Source organism: Lotus japonicus, chromosome 1 (genome assembly GCF_012489685.1).
Source record: "Lotus japonicus ecotype B-129 chromosome 1, LjGifu_v1.2".
Taxonomy (NCBI): domain Eukaryota; kingdom Viridiplantae; phylum Streptophyta; class Magnoliopsida; order Fabales; family Fabaceae; genus Lotus; species Lotus japonicus.
In genome coordinates this window covers 39,787,157-39,804,913 of record NC_080041.1, presented here as the reverse complement: position 1 = coordinate 39,804,913, position 17,757 = coordinate 39,787,157, and the positions used below count along the sequence as shown (strand labels likewise).

Here is a 17,757-nt window from a genome sequence, read left to right as displayed (position 1 = left end):
AGATGGTACTGTTACTTTGGAGCATGTCTCAACTGAAAAGCAGTTAGCAGATATTTTTACCAAAGCTCTGGATGCCACACAGTTTGAAAAATTGAGACAGTTATTGGGTGTCTGCTTATTTGAGGAATTATAGCAATTAAAGGGATTTTGGTGTGCCAACGGCTATTTTGTCATTACTTTTGAGGCACGCTTAATCAGGAATTTCCATTGTTTCTTGATAACCTCTCCTGCCACCTCCACTGCACAACTTCAAATCTCTGAAACTCACTCCAAAACCGTCCATCTTTTTCTTGAAGACCCGTGTTTCCTTCTTTGTGTCCTCTTCACCATGAGTCAAGATTCTAGCAAGAAACTCACTCCTGAGATGAATGCTTACGGGGTAAAGGTAATGGGTTTGAAATCCAAAACCCCAAAATCTTCAAGGGTTTCAAAATCCTCTCCTCATACCTCTGAAATCGCAATTGCTCAAGGTATTCCTCAACCATCGTCTGATCCGTGCAAGAAGAAAGGGAAAAAGGCACGATCCAAGTCAGATGCGTCCAAAGCAAAGAAGAAGATGGTAACGAGAAGCTCTGAGGCTACCCAGGGAGTAAATTCCGAGGCTGAAATCAACCCAAGTACAGGTGATGATGTTGCTGATCTTCGTATCACTGAAGTGTTGGAAACTCCTCTCAAGGAAGTTTTACATGCAGATGTAGATCCAATTGTTCCATCACCAAGCAACAATCAATCAAGCCACGGTGTTGATACTGATTGCAACAAGGATTCTGATCATCTTGAGGAAGAGGTAATGGTTCCCAACTCTACTCCCTCTGTTGATAAAGATATGCATGTCGAGGGTGTTCAGGATGTCATGGAAAACTCAGAATCTGATGAGGTGTTGATCAACACCCTTGGTGCTTCTGCTTCTGTTGCTTCAAAGAGGCAAAAGATGACTATTGTTCGTAAGTACTCTACGCGTTCCTCTGGCAAGAAGTTAGGTTTGGGTTTGAGTGAGAACAAGAAGCGCAAGAAGGTCATTATTCTTGATGATGATACTCCTGTTGTTCAGAATGTCAAGAGAAAGGTTCACAAAGATAATGCTACTCCTGTTGTTGATGCGACTCCAACTGTGGAGTTGGATAAGTCAGACACTGGTTCTGCTGCTCGAAAGCGCAAGATTGGGAAACGAATTCCAGAAAATGTGCCTGCTGCTCCTTTGGATAACATTTCCTTTCACTCTGAAGAAAGTGTTGGTAAGTGGAAGTATGTTTATCAGCGCAGGATTGCTCAAGAGAGGGAATTGACTGGTGAGATTTTGCATTGTCAAGAAATTATGGAACTTATTGAGACTGCTGGGTTGTTGAACTGTTACTGAGATTGGTGGCTGCTATGACAAGTTGGTGCGAGAATTTATTGTGAATGTGACTACAAATTGCACTGTGTCTGGGCATCCTGATTTCAGGAAAGTTTTTGTGCGTGGTAGGTGTGTACATTTTTCACCTGAGATCATTAATCAGTATTTGGGAAGGAGCACTATTGCTACAGGAAATGAAGAGCTGTCCTTGAGTGTTATCACTAATGAACTCACGGCTGGTCAGGTTATGGAATGGCTTGTCAAAGGCTTGTTGTCTTCTACTCATTTGAGTGTAAAGTATGCTATCTTGAATCACATTGGTGCTGCAAATTGGGCTCCTACCACCCACAACTCAGATATTTCTTCAGGTTTGGCAAAATTAATTTATCTGATTGGTACTAAGGCTCAGTTTGATTTTGGTGAATATGTCTTTGCTCAAACTATGAAGCATGCTGACACCTTTGCTGTCAAGCTCCCTATTGGGTTTCCGTGTTTACTTTGTGGGATTATCTTGAGTCAACATCCTCAAATTCTCCTTGTTGATGAGGTTCCTAGCAAGAAGGCTAGTCTTCTCACTATTGATTACAGGCTGCTAGCTGGTGCCCATGTTTCTGATGTTGCTGGTTTGGCTGAGATGACTCAGGGGGAGGGTACTTCCTCTCAGAAGACTCCTGAGACTCCTATTGCTGCGCTTATTGCGGTGTCTGAGATGCTTCAGGACACAATTACTAGTTGTACATTGAGGAAGAAGAATATGGACACTCTCATTCTGCAGTTGACTAAAGGCAAGAGGCCTCTTGACGACAATGCTGCTGCTAATGATCAAGATGATGCTGGTACTTCTGATGATGACACTAATGCTAGTGATTAGTGTATTTGTTCATTCTTCATTCAATCTGGTTGTAATATTTTGTTGGCTTCTGCTGGCTCTCTGCACCCTTTGACAAATTCTGCTAATAAGGGGGAGAATGGTACTGTTGCTTGTGTTTGTGCTGTTGTTGCTGTTGAGTGTTTTTGAGTTTCAGACTAAGTATGGTGCTCTGTTTTCCTAGTGTGTTCAATTCATCATATGCTGTGTGCTGTTTTGTGTTAATGGATGAGTATTGTTGTTTTTGCATTGTTTGGCTTTCTGATCATGTTTTAGCAAAAATTTGCCAAAGGGGGAGATTGTAGTTCTTTTGATTGGCTGCATTTTGCTCAAACCATGATGTGCAACCATATGTGCCAACATCTGGAGCAACATGGTGGAATTTCATATGTTGTTGGTTCATTCGTTAAAGTCAAGTTTGTTGTGAGGTTGCTGATTGTATGGGATTCAGAAGATTTATTCTATGCTGTGCGTTTTATCTTCTGAAGGCGTGTTTGTTTTAATCTTGGCTGAAGTAACAAGATTGATAACGTGTGAACCAAGTCTATCTCAAAGTTTGAATTCTGTTTTACTTGGTTCTGTTATTTTATTCTGGTAAGATTTGATTCCTTGAAGATTCTTTCCAGAAGTGTGTTAGTGGACTCTATGACGTTCAGCCCATTGAAGATCCAAGCCTCAAGTGAACGTCTATATAAAGGAGCTTATAAACCCTAGTTGTACAGGGGATTCAGAGTGATACATACTGATCTTAGGGTTTTTGTTTGTGAGTCCTCTTGTGAGTTTTGTACCAACTTAGTGCTTTCGTTCATCTAAGTACTAAGTTGATTTGTTTAGTTGAGTTGTAATCTCATCAAACTTGTTTATTGATAAACATGACTTGATCGCTGTGGCAGTGGTCATTAGGGGTTAGAGAAAGTTTTCTCATAGCTTAGAGGAGAAGGGCTAAGCTAGATTCACTTGTGTAATAGTGGTGGACATAAAAGAGGCTCTATACTAAGGGGGAGTACATAGGTATAGGAGGGACTTTCATGTGACCTGTGAGCTATTATTTGATAGTGAATTGACTCCTGGATTGGTATCCTCCAAACGTAGGTGATGTTCACCGAACTGGGTTAACAACTTCTTGTGTTTGTCTGTTTAACTGTTTGTTTAGTTTTAATACTCTGATTGTGTTTTGTTGTGCTACACATTGTTGTAACATTGGGCATCACATCTGTCCTAGGCGAATACGAATTTCAAAAACCCTTTTTGCGCACATTTCGAAACTTTAATGTCGAAAAGTCGCAATCCGACTTCGTGCCTTTAGGATTAGTTGTTACAAATTTCGTTAGGAACATCGCTGTCAAATTTGTTTTCCGAAGTTTTAACTTTGAGTTTTTGAGCTTTTATTTTGGACCAAAACGCCCCTGAATAGCCGTATTTCGATCCGATCGTACGAAAATTTTTCCGACAGTTTCTTTGCCTTAGTTTTACCCTAAAACTACCTTGTAATCAGATTAGATCGAAAAAAAATCGACCCCCCTAATTGTGCATAGTGGCCGAGAGCATGTTTGTGTGGGGGGGGGGAGTTTTTCGTTTTCGAAAACTTGTCTTTTCGTACTCGATTGTTGTATTCTGAAGCTTTAATACTTTGTCTATCGTTAATGAGTTGTATTGTGATCGAGCTAATCGATTTTGTTTGGATTCTGCTTTGTTTTCTCCGAGGTTTAGTTGAAGGAACTTTGGGTTTTTCAGAGCATTTGTGTGAAGGAAACTTAGACCACAAGACTTGAGCAACTCGAGGTTAGGGCAACTTACATATTAGCTAAGATTGCATGATAGGCGTCGATAAATTCGACTTATGCTTTACTTTGATATTGATTATGATGATGAATTAATGTTATGATGTTTTCCATAACTTATAATATTGGGATGTTATTGAATTGTGCGTATTGACGCGACTTCGGAGCGAAGAATCACTGAACTGATTCCTTTTGATTTTTCGGGTTGGATGAACAACCCTAGGCAAGTCCAAACTCAAGGGTTGAGACTTAGCTATCGTTTATATACTTAGACTTTCCCCAGGGGTTACATTTGGTGGGTTTTTGGAAAACTTAGAATGAATAGAATTTCGAAAACTAAAGGCCTTAGAGAACTTAGTCTTCAAAGAATTAAACTCATAACCTGACTTATTAAATTCGAAACGTTTTCATTAACGAATGAACCATAGGGAACTTGAATGGGTTATGATTGCGAAAGACGGGGAAAAGTCGTCAAGTCTTGAAGTTACTGGGAATTGGGGAAAGCCACTGAGGCGATCTACGGTGATGATTGAAAGTCACCGAGTACTCTAGTACTCTTGTTGTTGGAGTTGTGTTGTATTGACCGACACTAAACTCTTGGGTTATGAAATTGGGTTTTAAGCTAAACACTTGTGTTGTGAGGACGATTCGATGTTTGGCTAACCATATTGCATCATGCATCATTCGGTGAAGAACGGGAATGCTTCACCAATAGTGAAGAACGGGAATGCTTCACTAGTGAAGAACGGGAATGCTTCACGAAGGTTGGGGAATTGCCTTCATCGAAGAACACCTGGGTGTATCTTCGGCATAGCGGGCTGATCCGACTATGCATGGGTTTGTAAGCGACACCCGAGCGGAAATGGTTAAACACTAGGCCGGTGTTAGGACTGACTCGATGGTGCCCATCCCAAACAACTATCCGGATCATATTGAATTGCATTTCACGCATACATTCACTCTGACTGGAATTGTGTGTTGTTTGCATTACTGAATTATTGTTAGAGCCGATAACATGCTAGGAATATATTTATATATATATATAATAACATATTTATATTCCCCAATCACATGTTGTTTGTATATCTACTCTATTCCGTGAGTTGATCCTAGCGCCGTGGCTTTGGTTTCATGTTTGTGTTTGGGCGGTCGGCCTGCTGCCAATGTCGACGGTGGATTGGGTTTCGATGGTCTCTCCCTCGGGGGGGGATCAGGTTTGAGCTGGTTGACCGACATGCCCCCACCGCTTGGGTGATCTATCTTGTGGGTCATCGGGCGACGTACCGGGGAAGGGTCATGGAGGACCGGACTGACGAGCGTGGACGTCTGACGAAAGGAGTTTTACGACGCATGGAGCTGAGCTTCAACTTGCCAACTTCAGTTCGCTGTGGACTCGGTACCGGGAAGGGTAGGTTTAGGCAGGCGCCATATTTTGTGTAGAGCTCTGATTCGTTTTGCTTTTGGGACAGGGTAGGTTCCCGATGCATGGCTTTTTCTGTGGTTCTCTTGCTGAGGATCACAGAGAGTCTGTCGGACTATAGGGGTCTTGTGTTGAGGCCATTTTGGGGCCGACTTTCTCTTGGATGACTGTACGTATGATCTTATTACTATCACTACTGGTTCTGTATATATTTGCCTACGGGCACACCGCTTTGGAGTCACTGCGAGTGCGCGTGACGTGGGAGTGCAGCTGAGGCTGTACATGTTTATATTTGATGTACATCGGTTAGTTTAGTTTGTTGGGTTATGTCTTTATTTTCTATCGCTTTAATTTAAAAAGGAATCGAACAAAAAAAAAATATACCGGTTTTTCGCGTAAAGTTTATTTTTAGTTACTAAAGTGACACCTGGAAATCGGGGTGTTACATTGTGGTATCAGAGCTTAGTCGAGTCTTTTGGGAGTCTTTGGGGAATAGGTCTTCTGTGCTAGGTTGTGTGACTCTGCAAAGAGTGAAAATTGATTGTCTGCAGAGCGATTTTCGCTCTAATTGTTTGCGTTACTACTTAATCATATTGGATGGTTTGTCTGGTACTACCTTATGGTTAGTACTAATTGGACGTTTGATGAGATATAGGATGGTGGACCCTAACCGGATGGCGGAGGCAATAGCTACACTGATCGAGGCAATGATGAACCAGGCTGCGGAAGACGCTTATATGCGCGCTGAAGAGGCTACACGTGAGCATCACCAACGACTGATGGCGACGGCGATGTATCAACAAAGAGGAATGAACCGAACAGGAGCTGGGGGACCAATGAGGTCAGGTTCCCAAGGCTACAACGGAAGGGAGAGCTACCATCAGTGGGGACCGTATCAGCGTCCCGAGGGAAGAGATCTTATCTCAAGAGCGTACGAACCAACGAATGCTGATACTGGAGGGAAGCCAGTTGGTGACAAAGGTGTGCATGTTTTCGTTGCGGAAAGTTTGGGCATTTTACTAACAAGTGCTCAGGGATTGGACGAAGATGCTTCAAGTGTAACCGAGAGGGGCATCTAGCTGTGAACTGCAAGACACTCCAGGGGGGAACGTCTGACAGTAAGATGAAAGGGAATGATGCTACCGGAGGGACAGGAAACAAGACTTCGGGAAAAACAGTGACGTGTTACAGGTGCAGGAAATTGGGGCACTACAATAACAAGTGTCCAGACGGGGGACCTCTATGCTTCAACGGTGGGGACATCGGGCACTATGCCAGTAGGTGCAAAATCAAGGGAAGTCTATGCTTCAATTGCAACCAACCGGGACATATCTCCAGAGATTGCAAGGCACCTAAGGGCGAATCATCAGGGAATACTGGAAAAGGAAAACAACTTGCTGCAGAGGAAGAGGTTCACACCAAGGAGGGTGCAAGAGCTGAGGAGTTGAACGAGGAAGAGCGTGGGGACGACGATAATATTTTAACTGTTTTCTTATTCTAGAAATAACTTACTCCTTTATCTTCGAAACGAGTGTGACGCGCCTAACTTGTATTTACTACTTAGACTATGATCTTATGATTATTATCCCTAGTAGGACCTTATTCAAAGTTGCTCGTGATTTAACTATAGAGGTTACACGAGGTCTAGGATAGCACGCTGAGCTAGGAAGTTGTTTTACCGATGCGTCGATAAGGAAGCTAGGATTTCAGGGAAATTCCTTATGGGTACGATACGTAGGATTTTAGGGCGTTTAGTTTTGAAGCGGAGTCGTTAAAGGATCTTTCGGCAAAAGGGATTCATTCGACCAAGTGTTTCACCGTGGGGAGCGCCAGTGCTTTTAGTCAAGAAGAAAGACGGGAAGTCGAGATTATGTGTGGACTATCGACAACTAAACAAGGCGACGATCAAGAACATATACCCGTTACCGAGGATAGATAATTTGATGGATCAATTACGAGGGGCTGCTGTATTTTCCAAGATAGACTTAAAGTCAGGCTATCATCAGATCAGAGTGAAGACTGAGGATATACCGAAGACTGCTTTCAGAACTCGCTACGAACACTACGAGAACCTAGTGAAGCCGTTTGGAGTGACGAATGTACCTGCTGTTTTCATGGATTATATGAACCGCATCTTTCATGAATTCTTAGATCGGTTTGTGGTGGTGTTTATTGATGACATACTGATATATTCGAAGGACGCGAAGGAACATGAAGGACATTTGCGCCAAGTTTTGGAAGTGTTGAGAGAGAAAAAGCTGTATGCGAACCCTTCCAAGTGTGAATTCTGGCTGGAGGAAGTCAATTTCTTAGGCCATGTTATCTCAAAGGAAGGCATAGCTGTGGACCCAGCGAAAGTGGAGACTGTTTTGGCTTGGGAGCAACCGAAGACAGTGACAGAAATCAGAAGTTTTGTGGGTGTAGCTGGATATTATAGACGCTTCATTGAGGGATTTGCCAAGATTGTTGGACCTTTGACTCAACTGACGAGGAAGGATCAACCTTTTGCATGGACTGAGGCGTGTGAATCAAGTTTTCAGACTCTGAAGGAACGTTTGACGACGTCACCTGTGCTTATTTTGCCACAACCGGAGGAACCTTATGAAGTTTATTGTGATGCTTCGCATCAAGGCTTGGGATGTGTTAAATACTTGTTCGATCAGAAGGAGCTGAACATGAGACAACGAAGGTGGATGGAGTTTATCAAGGACTACGAGTTTACGCTGCAATATCACCCTGGGAAGGCAAATGTAGTTGCTGATGCTTTGAGTTGGAAGATGCATGTCTCGTCAATGATGGTTAAAGAGCTGGAGTTACTGGAACAATTTCGAGATATGAGATTAGGTGTGACACCGTCTGAGGGAAAGTTGAAGTTCGGAATGATCAGAATCGCCAGTGAACTGATGAAAGAGATTGGAGAGCAACAATTGCAAGATGTGTTTCTGCTAGAAAAGAGGAACTTAGTAATTCAAGGGAAAGACCTGGAGTTCAAGATAGGAACTGACAATATCCTACGATGCAAAGACAGAGTTTGTGTACCCAACAATCCAGAATTGAGAAGGCTAATCATGGACGAAGGACACAAGAGCAAATGGAGCATTCATCCTGGAATGACAAAGATGTATCAAGACTTGAAACTGAATTTTTGGTGGCCGGGAATGAAGAAACAAGTGGTCGAGTATGTAGCTGCATGTTTGACCTGTCAGAAGGCTAAGGTAGAGCATCAAAGACCTGCTGGTATGCTACAGAGTTTAGACGTGCCAGAATGGAAATGGGATAGTATATCCATGGATTTTGTGGTAGCTTTGCCAAGAACACAGAAGAGACACGATTCAATTTGGGTAATTGTGGATCGTTTGACCAAGTCAGCGCATTTTCTACCAGTTAGAACTACCTACAACGTGGAAAAGTTGGCTGAGATTTATGTGGCGGAGATTGTGAGACTACACGGAGTTCCGACGAGCATTGTGTCTGATCGGGATCCGAAGTTTACTTCGCACTTTTGGGGAGCTCTTCATGATGCGTTAGGAACCAAGTTGAGCTTAAGTTCGGCGTATCATCCACAAACTGATGGGCAAATAGAGAGAACTATTCAGTCGTTAGAGGATTTACTACGTGCTTGTGTGTTAGATAACAGAGGAAGCTGGGATGATCTTCTGCCATTGATCGAATTTACGTACAACAATAGTTTTCATGCGAGCATTGGGATGGCACCGTATGAGGCTTTGTATGGTCGAAAGTGTAGGACACCGTTGTGTTGGTATCAAGATGGGGAGAGTTTGTTGATTGGGCCAAAACTTCTGCAACAGACGACTGAGAAGGTTAAGCAGATCAGAGAAAAGATGAGAGCTTCACAGAGCAAACAGAAGAGTTATGCTGATCAGCGACGCAGAACCCTAGAGTTTGAAGAAGGTGACCATGTGTTTCTACGAGTAACTCAGACTACGGGAGTTGGACGAGCTATTAAGTCAAGGAAGCTCACGCCAAAATTCATTGGACCTTACCAAATCACTCGACGTGTTGGACCAGTTGCGTATCAGATTGCGCTACCACCGTTTCTTTCCAACATTCACGATGTTTTTCATGTGTCGCAGTTGAGGAAGTACATTCCAGACCCGACTCATGTAATCGAGCCAGACAACGTTGAACTGAAGGATGATTTGACCTTTGAGGCACCGCCAGTAAGTATTGGGGATAGAAGAGTGAAACAGCTGAGAGGGAAGCAGATTGCATTAGTGAAAGTGATATGGAACAACGATACGGGAGACGCTACATGGGAATTGGAAGATAAGATCAAGGAACTGTATCTCGGACTTTTCGCAGAACTCTGAGTTTCGAGGACGAAACTTTCTTTTTGGAGGGGAGTATTGTAAGACCTGGATTTGCAGAACAAGTTTATTTTCCGACTCACGCGTAGAATCAGTGTAAGCGTGACAGGAGTTCACTGTTCGAGAAAGTTTAATGGAGAAGAAAGTTCAGGAATTGCTTGAGGAATGTTTCATAGTTGTTTTAGGAGTTAGTGCGAGTCGTCTGTACACCTGCCTTATGGCGAGAGTGTCCAGAATAGGCTAATTTCGCTCTTAAAGCAACGTTTAAGTGAGATTTCAAATCCTTGGGAAAATAAAAAGTTCTCCTTATTTTTTCTTCGACCAGTGTTTCATTTCGGAACCCTGGACTGTACGCACGAAAGTATTCACTTCTCGGAAGTCCGACGACGCTAATTTCTTTGCTTCAAAACCCTAAATTCAATCACTGAATGAAGACTTTTTCTATTCGGAACTTTTAACGAAGTTTCCGTTCGCGTTGCCAGATTTGTTTCGATGTTTCCAATCTTTCTTCAGAACGAAGTTTTGTCGTCTGACCTTCACAGCAAAAAGTAGTTTTTCGGGACAGATTAACTTACACCGCTTTTGGATCGTTTTGAATCGTTTTTCCCAAATGTTAGAGATTTGTTTTGAGTTCTGGAATTCTGTCGCAAGAATCTCTCTTAGAATTCACCGATGAACGTGCTGCAAAAATCAGAATCGCGAAATTTTCATTTTCCCGCGATTTCACCTTCCTATAAATAGTTGAAAAACTCAAAATATCTCACATTTTCTTCCATTGGAGCCGCGAGCTTGAGGAGAGAAAAGAGGAGAGGAGATTTTCTCCGAAACTCGACCAATCTTCGCGCAGTTCGTTCCTACTTCAAGGTATCGAGGTAACTAGCTTGATTCTTACCTCTGATCATCGTTTCTACTGCTTTTCTTTAGTTGTTTATGTGCTCAAAGTTTCGAGCTTTTCGTAAAACTATCCGTTTTTCTTGATTTTTCGCTTGGGATATCTTCTGTACGTGCCCAAGAGCCTAGAACACTCGCCGGTATTCGCCGATTTTGATCGAGTTGTCAAGGATCTGAAAAACTGATTCAAAACCCTTTTTGCGCACATTTCGAAACTTTAATGTCGAAAAGTCGCAATCCGACTTCGTGGCTTTAGGATTAGTTGTTACAAATGTCGTTAGGAACATCGCTGTCAAATTTGTTTTCCGAAGTTTTAACTTTGAGGTTTTGAGCTTTTGTTTTGGACCAAAACGCCCCTGAATAGCCATATTTCGATCCGATCGTCCGAAAATTTTTCCGACAGTTTCTTTGCCTTAGTTTTACCCTAAAACTACCTTGTAATCAGATTAGATCGAAGAAAAATCGACCCCCCTAATTGTGCATAGTGGCCGAGAGCATGTTTGTGTGGGGGGGGGGGGGGGGAGTTTTTCGTTTTCGAAAACTTGTCTTTTCGTACTCGATTGTTGTATTCTGAAGCTTTAATGCTTTGTCTATCGTTAATGAGTTGTATTGTGATCGAGCTAATCGATTTTGTTTGGATTCTGCTTTGTTTTCTCCGAGGTTCAGTTGAAGGAACTTTGGGTTTTTCAGAGCATTTGTGTGAAGGAAACTTAGACCACGAGGCTGGAGCAACTCGAGGTTAGGGCAACTTACATATTAGCTAAGATTGCAAGATAGGCGTCGATAAATTCGACTTATACTTTACTTTGATATTGATTATGATGATGAATTAATGTTATGATGTTTTCCATAACTTATGATATTGGGATGTTATTGAATTGTGCGTATTGACGCAACTTCGGAGCGAAGAATTACTGAACTGATTCCTTTTGATTTTTCGGGTTGGTTGAACAACCCTAGGCAAGTCCAAACTCAAGGGTTGAGACTTAGCTATCGTTTATATACTTAGACTTTCCCCAGGGGTTACATTTGGTGGGTTTTTGGAAAACTTAGAATGAATAGAATTTCGAAAACTAAAGGCCTTAAAGAACTTAGTCTTCAAAGAATTAAACTCATAACCTGACTAATTAAATTCGAAACGTTTTCATTAACGAATGAACCATAGGGAACTTGAATGGGTTATGATTGCGAAAGACGGGGAAAAGTCGTCAAGTCTTGAAGTTACTGGGAATTGGGGAAAGCCACTGAGGCGATCTACGGTGATGATTGAAAGTCACCGAGTACTCTAGTACTCTTGTTGTTGGAGTTGTGTTGTATTGACCGACACTAAACTCTTGGGTTATGAAATTGGGTTTTAAGCTAAACACTTGTGTTGTGAGGACGATTCGATGTTTGGCTAACCATATTGCATCATGCATCATTCGGTGAAGAACGGGAATGCTTCACCAATAGTGAAGAACGGGAATGCTTCACTAGTGAAGAACGGGAATGCTTCACGAAGGTTGGGGAATTGCCTTCATCGAAGAACACCTGGGTGTATCTTCGGCATAGCGGGCTGATCCGACTATGCATGGGTTTGTAAGCGACACCCGAGCGGAAATGGTTAAACACTAGGCCTGTGTTAGGACTGACTCGATGGTGCCCATCCCAAACAACTATCTGGATCATATTGAATTGCATTTCACGCATACATTCACTTTGACTGGAATTGTGTGCTGTTTGCATTACTGAATTATTGTTAGAGCCGATAACATGCTAGGAATATATTTATATATATATATATAATAACATATATATATTCCCCAATCACATGTTGTTTGTATATCTACTCTATTCCGTGAGTTGACCTTAGCGCCTTGGCTTTGGTTTCATGTTTGTGTTTGGTCGGTCGGCCTGCTGCTAGATGTCGACGGTGGATTGGGTTTCGATGGTCTCTCCCTCGGGGGGGATCAGGTTTGAGCTGGTTGACCGACATGCCCCCACCGCTTGGGTGATCTATCTTGTGGGTCATCGGGCGACGTACCGGGGAAGGGTCATGGAGGACCGGACTGACGAGCGTGGACGTCTGACGAAAGGAGTTTTACGACGCATGGAGCTGAACTTCAACTTGCCAACTTCAGTTCGCTGTGGACTCATTACCGGGAAGGGTAGGTTTAGGCAGGCGTCATATTTTGTGTAGAGCTCTGATTCGTTTTGCTTTTGGGACAGTGTAGGTTCCCGATGCATGGCTTTTTGTGTGGTTCTCTTGCTGAGGATCACAGAGAGTCTGTCGGACTATAGGGGTCTTGTGTTGAGGCCATTTTGGGGCCGACTTTCTCTTGGATGACCGACGTATGATCTTTTTTCTGCTTTTGGGGCCATTTTGGGGCCTACGGGCACACCGCTTTGGAGTCACTGCGAGTGCGCGTGACGTGGGAGTGAAGCTGAGGCTGTACATGTTTATATTTGATGTACATCGGTTAGTTTAGTTTGCTGGGTTATGTCTTTATGTTCTATCGCTTTAATTTAAAAAGGAATCGAACGAAAAAAAATATACCCGTTTTTCGCGTAAAGTTTATTTTTAGTTACTAAAGTGACACCTGGAAATCGGGGTGTTACAATAACTACTAAAGCAGAATCTAAATTAATGCTTTTAGTAAGTTCCTTACTTGATTCTCTGAGAGGGGTGGATCTGGTGGGTCTAGCAGTCCTTGCAGGATCTGAAGCTGTCTTTGACCTCCTTTCTCTTTGTACTTCTGAGATCTTTTCAGATGTTTGTTTTGGTCCTGATTCCTTCTTCTGAAGTGGACCCTTCAGAGGCAGTTTTAGCCTCTTGCCTATGGGCTCGACATCTGAATCAGTGGAATCTTCAGCTTCTTCTGATTCCCTTATTACTTGGAGCACATTTTCAATGATCTCACAGTCATCCTGCTCAACATCTTCTTCAACTTGAGCTATTTGAATTCTTTGCCTTTTTACCAGAGGAATATCATCTTCGGTTTCCTCATCAGATGATTCTTCAATAATTGCTTTCCTCTTGACATTCTTTCTTGGTGGAACTTCTTCTTCTTGGTTTCCAGAGGAAGAATCCATAGAGCTTTCAGAATCATCAGATTGAGATTCCTCATATGACTCTTCTGGAGTTCTTTCAGGAGAGGGTTCTGGAACTGGTTCCCTGATTACTACGAACTTTGATCCTGCTTTTGTTTTCTTGGTCTTCTCTATCAGAATCCCTTTGCCTTTGGGATCTGAAGGCTTGCTGATTGTTCTCTTGGCTCTTCTTGTTGGCATTTTAGGAGGACTGTCAGGAAGAGTCCTGACAAATTCTTCAAGAGTGATTTGATCTCCATTGCTTCTGAGCATTCTTACATATTCCAGAATGCTTGCTGGATTGTCCTTCTTGGACCAGAGAGGATAGTCTTCAATAGGGTAGTTCTTCTGACGAACTTCTTCAGATGTGTCTTCTGTGGGCTCAACTTGGACTTTCTCAATGATTTGCATTCTTTTCAACTTGGTCCCATTGAGAGCATCACCAATGGACATGGTCAGATCTTCATGAAGTCCAAGGTCTGACAAGGTCTTGACTAGTTTATTCTGGATGAAGATATCTGAAAGCAACCTTCCATAAGGAATGTAAGAAATTGACCTCTTGTTCTCAGTAGCTGTGGTCCTTGACTTCTCAACGCATTCCTTCAAATAGTTGAAAAGCAGAAACGGCAGGCATATAGGCTCACCCTGAGAAATATAGTACATGATTACCTTTTGAGTTGCATTAAGATAATCAGTTCCACCGGTTCTGGGGTGAATGCAGGATATGAAAATCTTCTGCCAAATCTTCATGTTTGGCTTCAAATCCTTTATGTTGTACTTGGTCCTCTTCAGAGACCAATTATCATAAATCTCCTTATTGACTAAGTTCCTCATCCCAGGAACATTAGCATCAACGTTTTTGATCCTTTTTCCTTGTTGGAACTCCATACCCAGCAGCTTTGCGATGGATTCTTCTGAAATTACAATCTTCTTGTCCAGCACATGAGAGACGACATAGTAGTCGTTGCAAACTGCGTTTTTCCAGAATTCTACAACCAGTTTGTTGTAAATCGGACCGCAGAGCCTATCAAAGTAACCAGACCACCCTTGCAAGTTGACTTGATCCCTGATATCAAACCCATGATCAGCCAGGTTGTCGAAGTCCACTATTGCTTCGTTGCACTCAACCAGTTCTTCAACTTTCTTGACGCAGGTAACCACATTGGGTGTGTTCAAAATTTGTTGTGCTGCTTCAAATCTCTGAGTTTCTTGGTCTTCGGCGGTTGGTTTGGAAGAAGTAGTAACACTTGCTCTTGATTTCCTTGATTTGCCCATGATTCTCAGGTAGTGAGGTTTAGGGTTCAGAGAGAGAGGAATATTGGAGAGAGGAGTATGAATGAATGCAATGCACACAAAGAGTTTGAAAAACCGTCTGTGTAAGTGTGTGGAAGATCGTGTGTGAAAAGTGCGTATAGTGGGTTTAATGGTAACCGTTGCGATTTTAAGAGGTAAAAAGTAAAAGCAAAATCAACGGTTGTAAAATAGATAGTCTGAAAATAGCATAGTGGAGGAGAGTAGGCATCATCATTATGGCAGATACACCACGCGACTCAAGGAACTATGTCACAAATGAAGTGACACGTGTATTGTTGCCTACCACAGAAGTTTAACCAGTGGGTTAAGTGCTTCTGATCGAGTACCTTCTGAAAAGGGTAACATCTGATGACTTCAGAGGTACCAAGGTCAGAAGTTCTGAGAAAAACCTTACTCTGGACAAAAGTCCATGTTCAGGTTTTCAAGAATAAATAAAAACCTATCTTCTGCTAAGGGTTTAGTGAAAATATCTGCCCACTGATGGTCAGTATCAACATACTCTAATGATAGAGTGCCCTTCTGAACATGATCACGAATATAATGATACTTTACCTCTATATGCTTTGCTCTTGAGTGTAGAATGGGATTCTTGCTGAGTGAGATAGCAGCTGTGTTGTCACAGTAAATAGGAATCTTCTTCAGAGACAAACCATAGTCCTCAAGATGATTCTTCATTCATATGGTTTGTGTACAGCATGTGGCAGCTGAGACATACTCTGCTTCAGCAGTTGATAGAGCAATTGTGTTCTGTCTCTTGCTTGACCAAGTGACAAGATTTGTTCCAAGGAAATGACAGCTTCCAGAGGTGCTTTTCCTTTCCACTCTGTCTCCAGCAAAGTCAGCATCACAAAAACCTGAAAGTGTATACTCTGATGTTTTTCTATACATCAAGCCAAGGTTAGTGGTTCCTTTCAGATATTTGAGGATCCTCTTAACAACAGTTAAGTGAGTCTCTCTAGGATCTGATTGGAATCTAGCACAGAGATGCACACTAAACAATATATCAGGTCTGGAGGCAGTTAAGTAAAGAAGAGAGCCTATCATTCCACGATAGAGCTTCTGACAAACCTTAGAGGAAACTTCCTCTTTCTCAAGAATGCATGTTGGATGCATTGGAGTCTTAGAGATGTTGCAGTCACTCATGTTGAACTTCTTCAGAAGTTCCAAGGTGTACTTCTTCTGATGGATATAGGTGACTCCTGGTCGTTGATCTATTTGAATTCCCAGGAAGTATTTGAGTTCTCCCATCATGGTCATTTCGAATTCAGCCTGCATCAACTTAGAAAATTCCTTGCATAGAGAGGGATTAGCAGAACCAAAAATGATGTCATCAACATAAATTTGAACTATAAGAATATCATTCTTATAGGTTCTGCAGAAAAGAGTATTGTCACCTTTACCCCTTACAAACTCATTCTGTAGAAGAAAGGAGCTAAGCCTTTCGTACCATGCTCTGGGAGCTTGTTTCAGTCCATAGAGTGACTTCTTGAGCTTGTAGACATGCTCTGGATGTTTGTCATCTTCAAAGCCAGGAGGTTGCTTGACATACACTTCTTCAGAAATGTAGCCATTGAGGAAGGCACTCTTGACATCCATTTGATGGAGAATGATGTTGTGATTCACTGAGAAGGAGATCAGTAGCCTTATAGCTTCAAGCCTTGCTACAGGAGCAAAGGTCTCAGTGTAATCAATCCCCTCTTCTTGACTGTAGCCTTGAGCCACCAGTCTTGCCTTGTTTCTTGTTACTTCTCCTTTTTCATTCAGCTTGTTTCTGAATACCCACTTGGTTCCTATGACATGGAAACCTTTGGGTTTAGGCATTAAGGTCCATACATCGTTCTTGCTGAACTGATCTAGCTCTTCTTGCATTGCCAGAATCCATCCTTTGTCTTCAAGAGCTTCATCAACTGATTTGGGCTCAATGAGAGATACAAGTCCCTTCAGACTCAGAAGAGTCTCTTCTGAAGGTTTGAGCATAGACCTGGTTCTGACGGGAGCATCTTTGTTGCCAATAATCAGTTCTTCTGGATGAGAGGCGGCTATTCTTTTCTTCTTCTGAAGTTGATTAGAAGTTGTTGGAGCAACTTCAGATGCTTCTGCCTCTGGAGCAACATCCTCTGAGCTGTTCTTTGGTTGATTTGCTTCCGAATAATCAATGCTTAAATCTGCAAATCTTTCAAATAGCTTTGACTTTTCTGAGCCAAGTTTATCATCAAATCTAATTTGGATAGATTCCTCAACAGTTTGATGAATAATATTATAAATTCTAAAACCTTTAGGTTGTGTTTGGATGGGGTGATTTTTGGGGGGAATGTAATTCTAGAGGGTATTTTAAATCCCTTAAATTGAAATACCTTGTTTGGATATTTATGTGTGGAATTCTGAAAATACTGGTAATTAAAAGAGGTAATTTAATTGAGGGATTATCGGGTAATCAGAATACCCTCAAAATAGGAAGTAATTGGAAAATCCCTCACTGCTCGTGTCTCTCACTCTCTCGTTCTCGCTCCCAATCTCACTCTCTCTGCAATTTCGCTCTTTCGATCTCACCCTCGCTCCCGATCTCACCCTCTCGCGATCTCGTTCTCTCGTTCTCGCTCTCCCGATCTCACTCTCTCTGCAATCTCGCTCTCTCGTTCTTGCTCTCCCGATTCATGGAGTGGCTCTTTCTTCCCTCTTGATTCAGGTAAAATCTCTTGATTCTTTCACAAATTTTGCAGTATTGTTGTTGTGGTTGTTTTTTTTTTTCG

General features: G+C 42.2%; 2 protein-coding genes across 2 annotated transcripts; one reads left to right on the top strand and one right to left on the bottom strand.

Moving 5' to 3' along the window:
• Positions 1-328: 328 nt before the first annotated feature.
• On the top strand, positions 329-2,207 carry LOC130735691 (uncharacterized). Its single transcript, XM_057587603.1, has 2 exons — positions 329-1,338; positions 1,445-2,207. Exons 1-2 carry the CDS (start codon positions 329-331, stop codon positions 2,205-2,207), a joined length of 1,773 nt encoding a protein of 590 aa, XP_057443586.1.
• A 6,081-nt stretch (positions 2,208-8,288) lies between these two features.
• LOC130735682 (uncharacterized) lies at positions 8,289-14,968 on the bottom strand. The gene is made up of 2 exons (XM_057587595.1): positions 13,273-14,968; positions 8,289-8,347 (listed from the first exon to the last, which is right to left on the bottom strand). The coding sequence occupies exons 1-2, from the start codon at positions 14,966-14,968 to the stop codon at positions 8,289-8,291; spliced, it is 1,755 nt and encodes a 584-aa protein (XP_057443578.1).
• Between the last annotated feature and the right edge of the window lie 2,789 nt (positions 14,969-17,757).

Excerpts from the sequence above, each read along its gene's own strand:
- LOC130735691 (XM_057587603.1), top strand. The coding sequence starts at position 329 with ATGAGTCAAGATTCTAGCAAGAAACTCACTCCTGAGATGAATGCTTAC. Across the intron at positions 1,339-1,444 it reads GAACTTATTGAGACTGCTGG|GAAAGTTTTTGTGCGTGGTA; the intron begins GTTGTTGAACTG and ends TCCTGATTTCAG.
- LOC130735682 (XM_057587595.1), bottom strand. The coding sequence starts at position 14,968 with ATGGGCAAATCAAGGAAATCAAGAGCAAGTGTTACTACTTCTTCCAAA. Across the intron at positions 8,348-13,272 it reads CACCCCTCTCAGAGAATCAA|AAACACATCTTGCAATTGTT; the intron begins GTAAGGAACTTA and ends CTTTTCTAGCAG.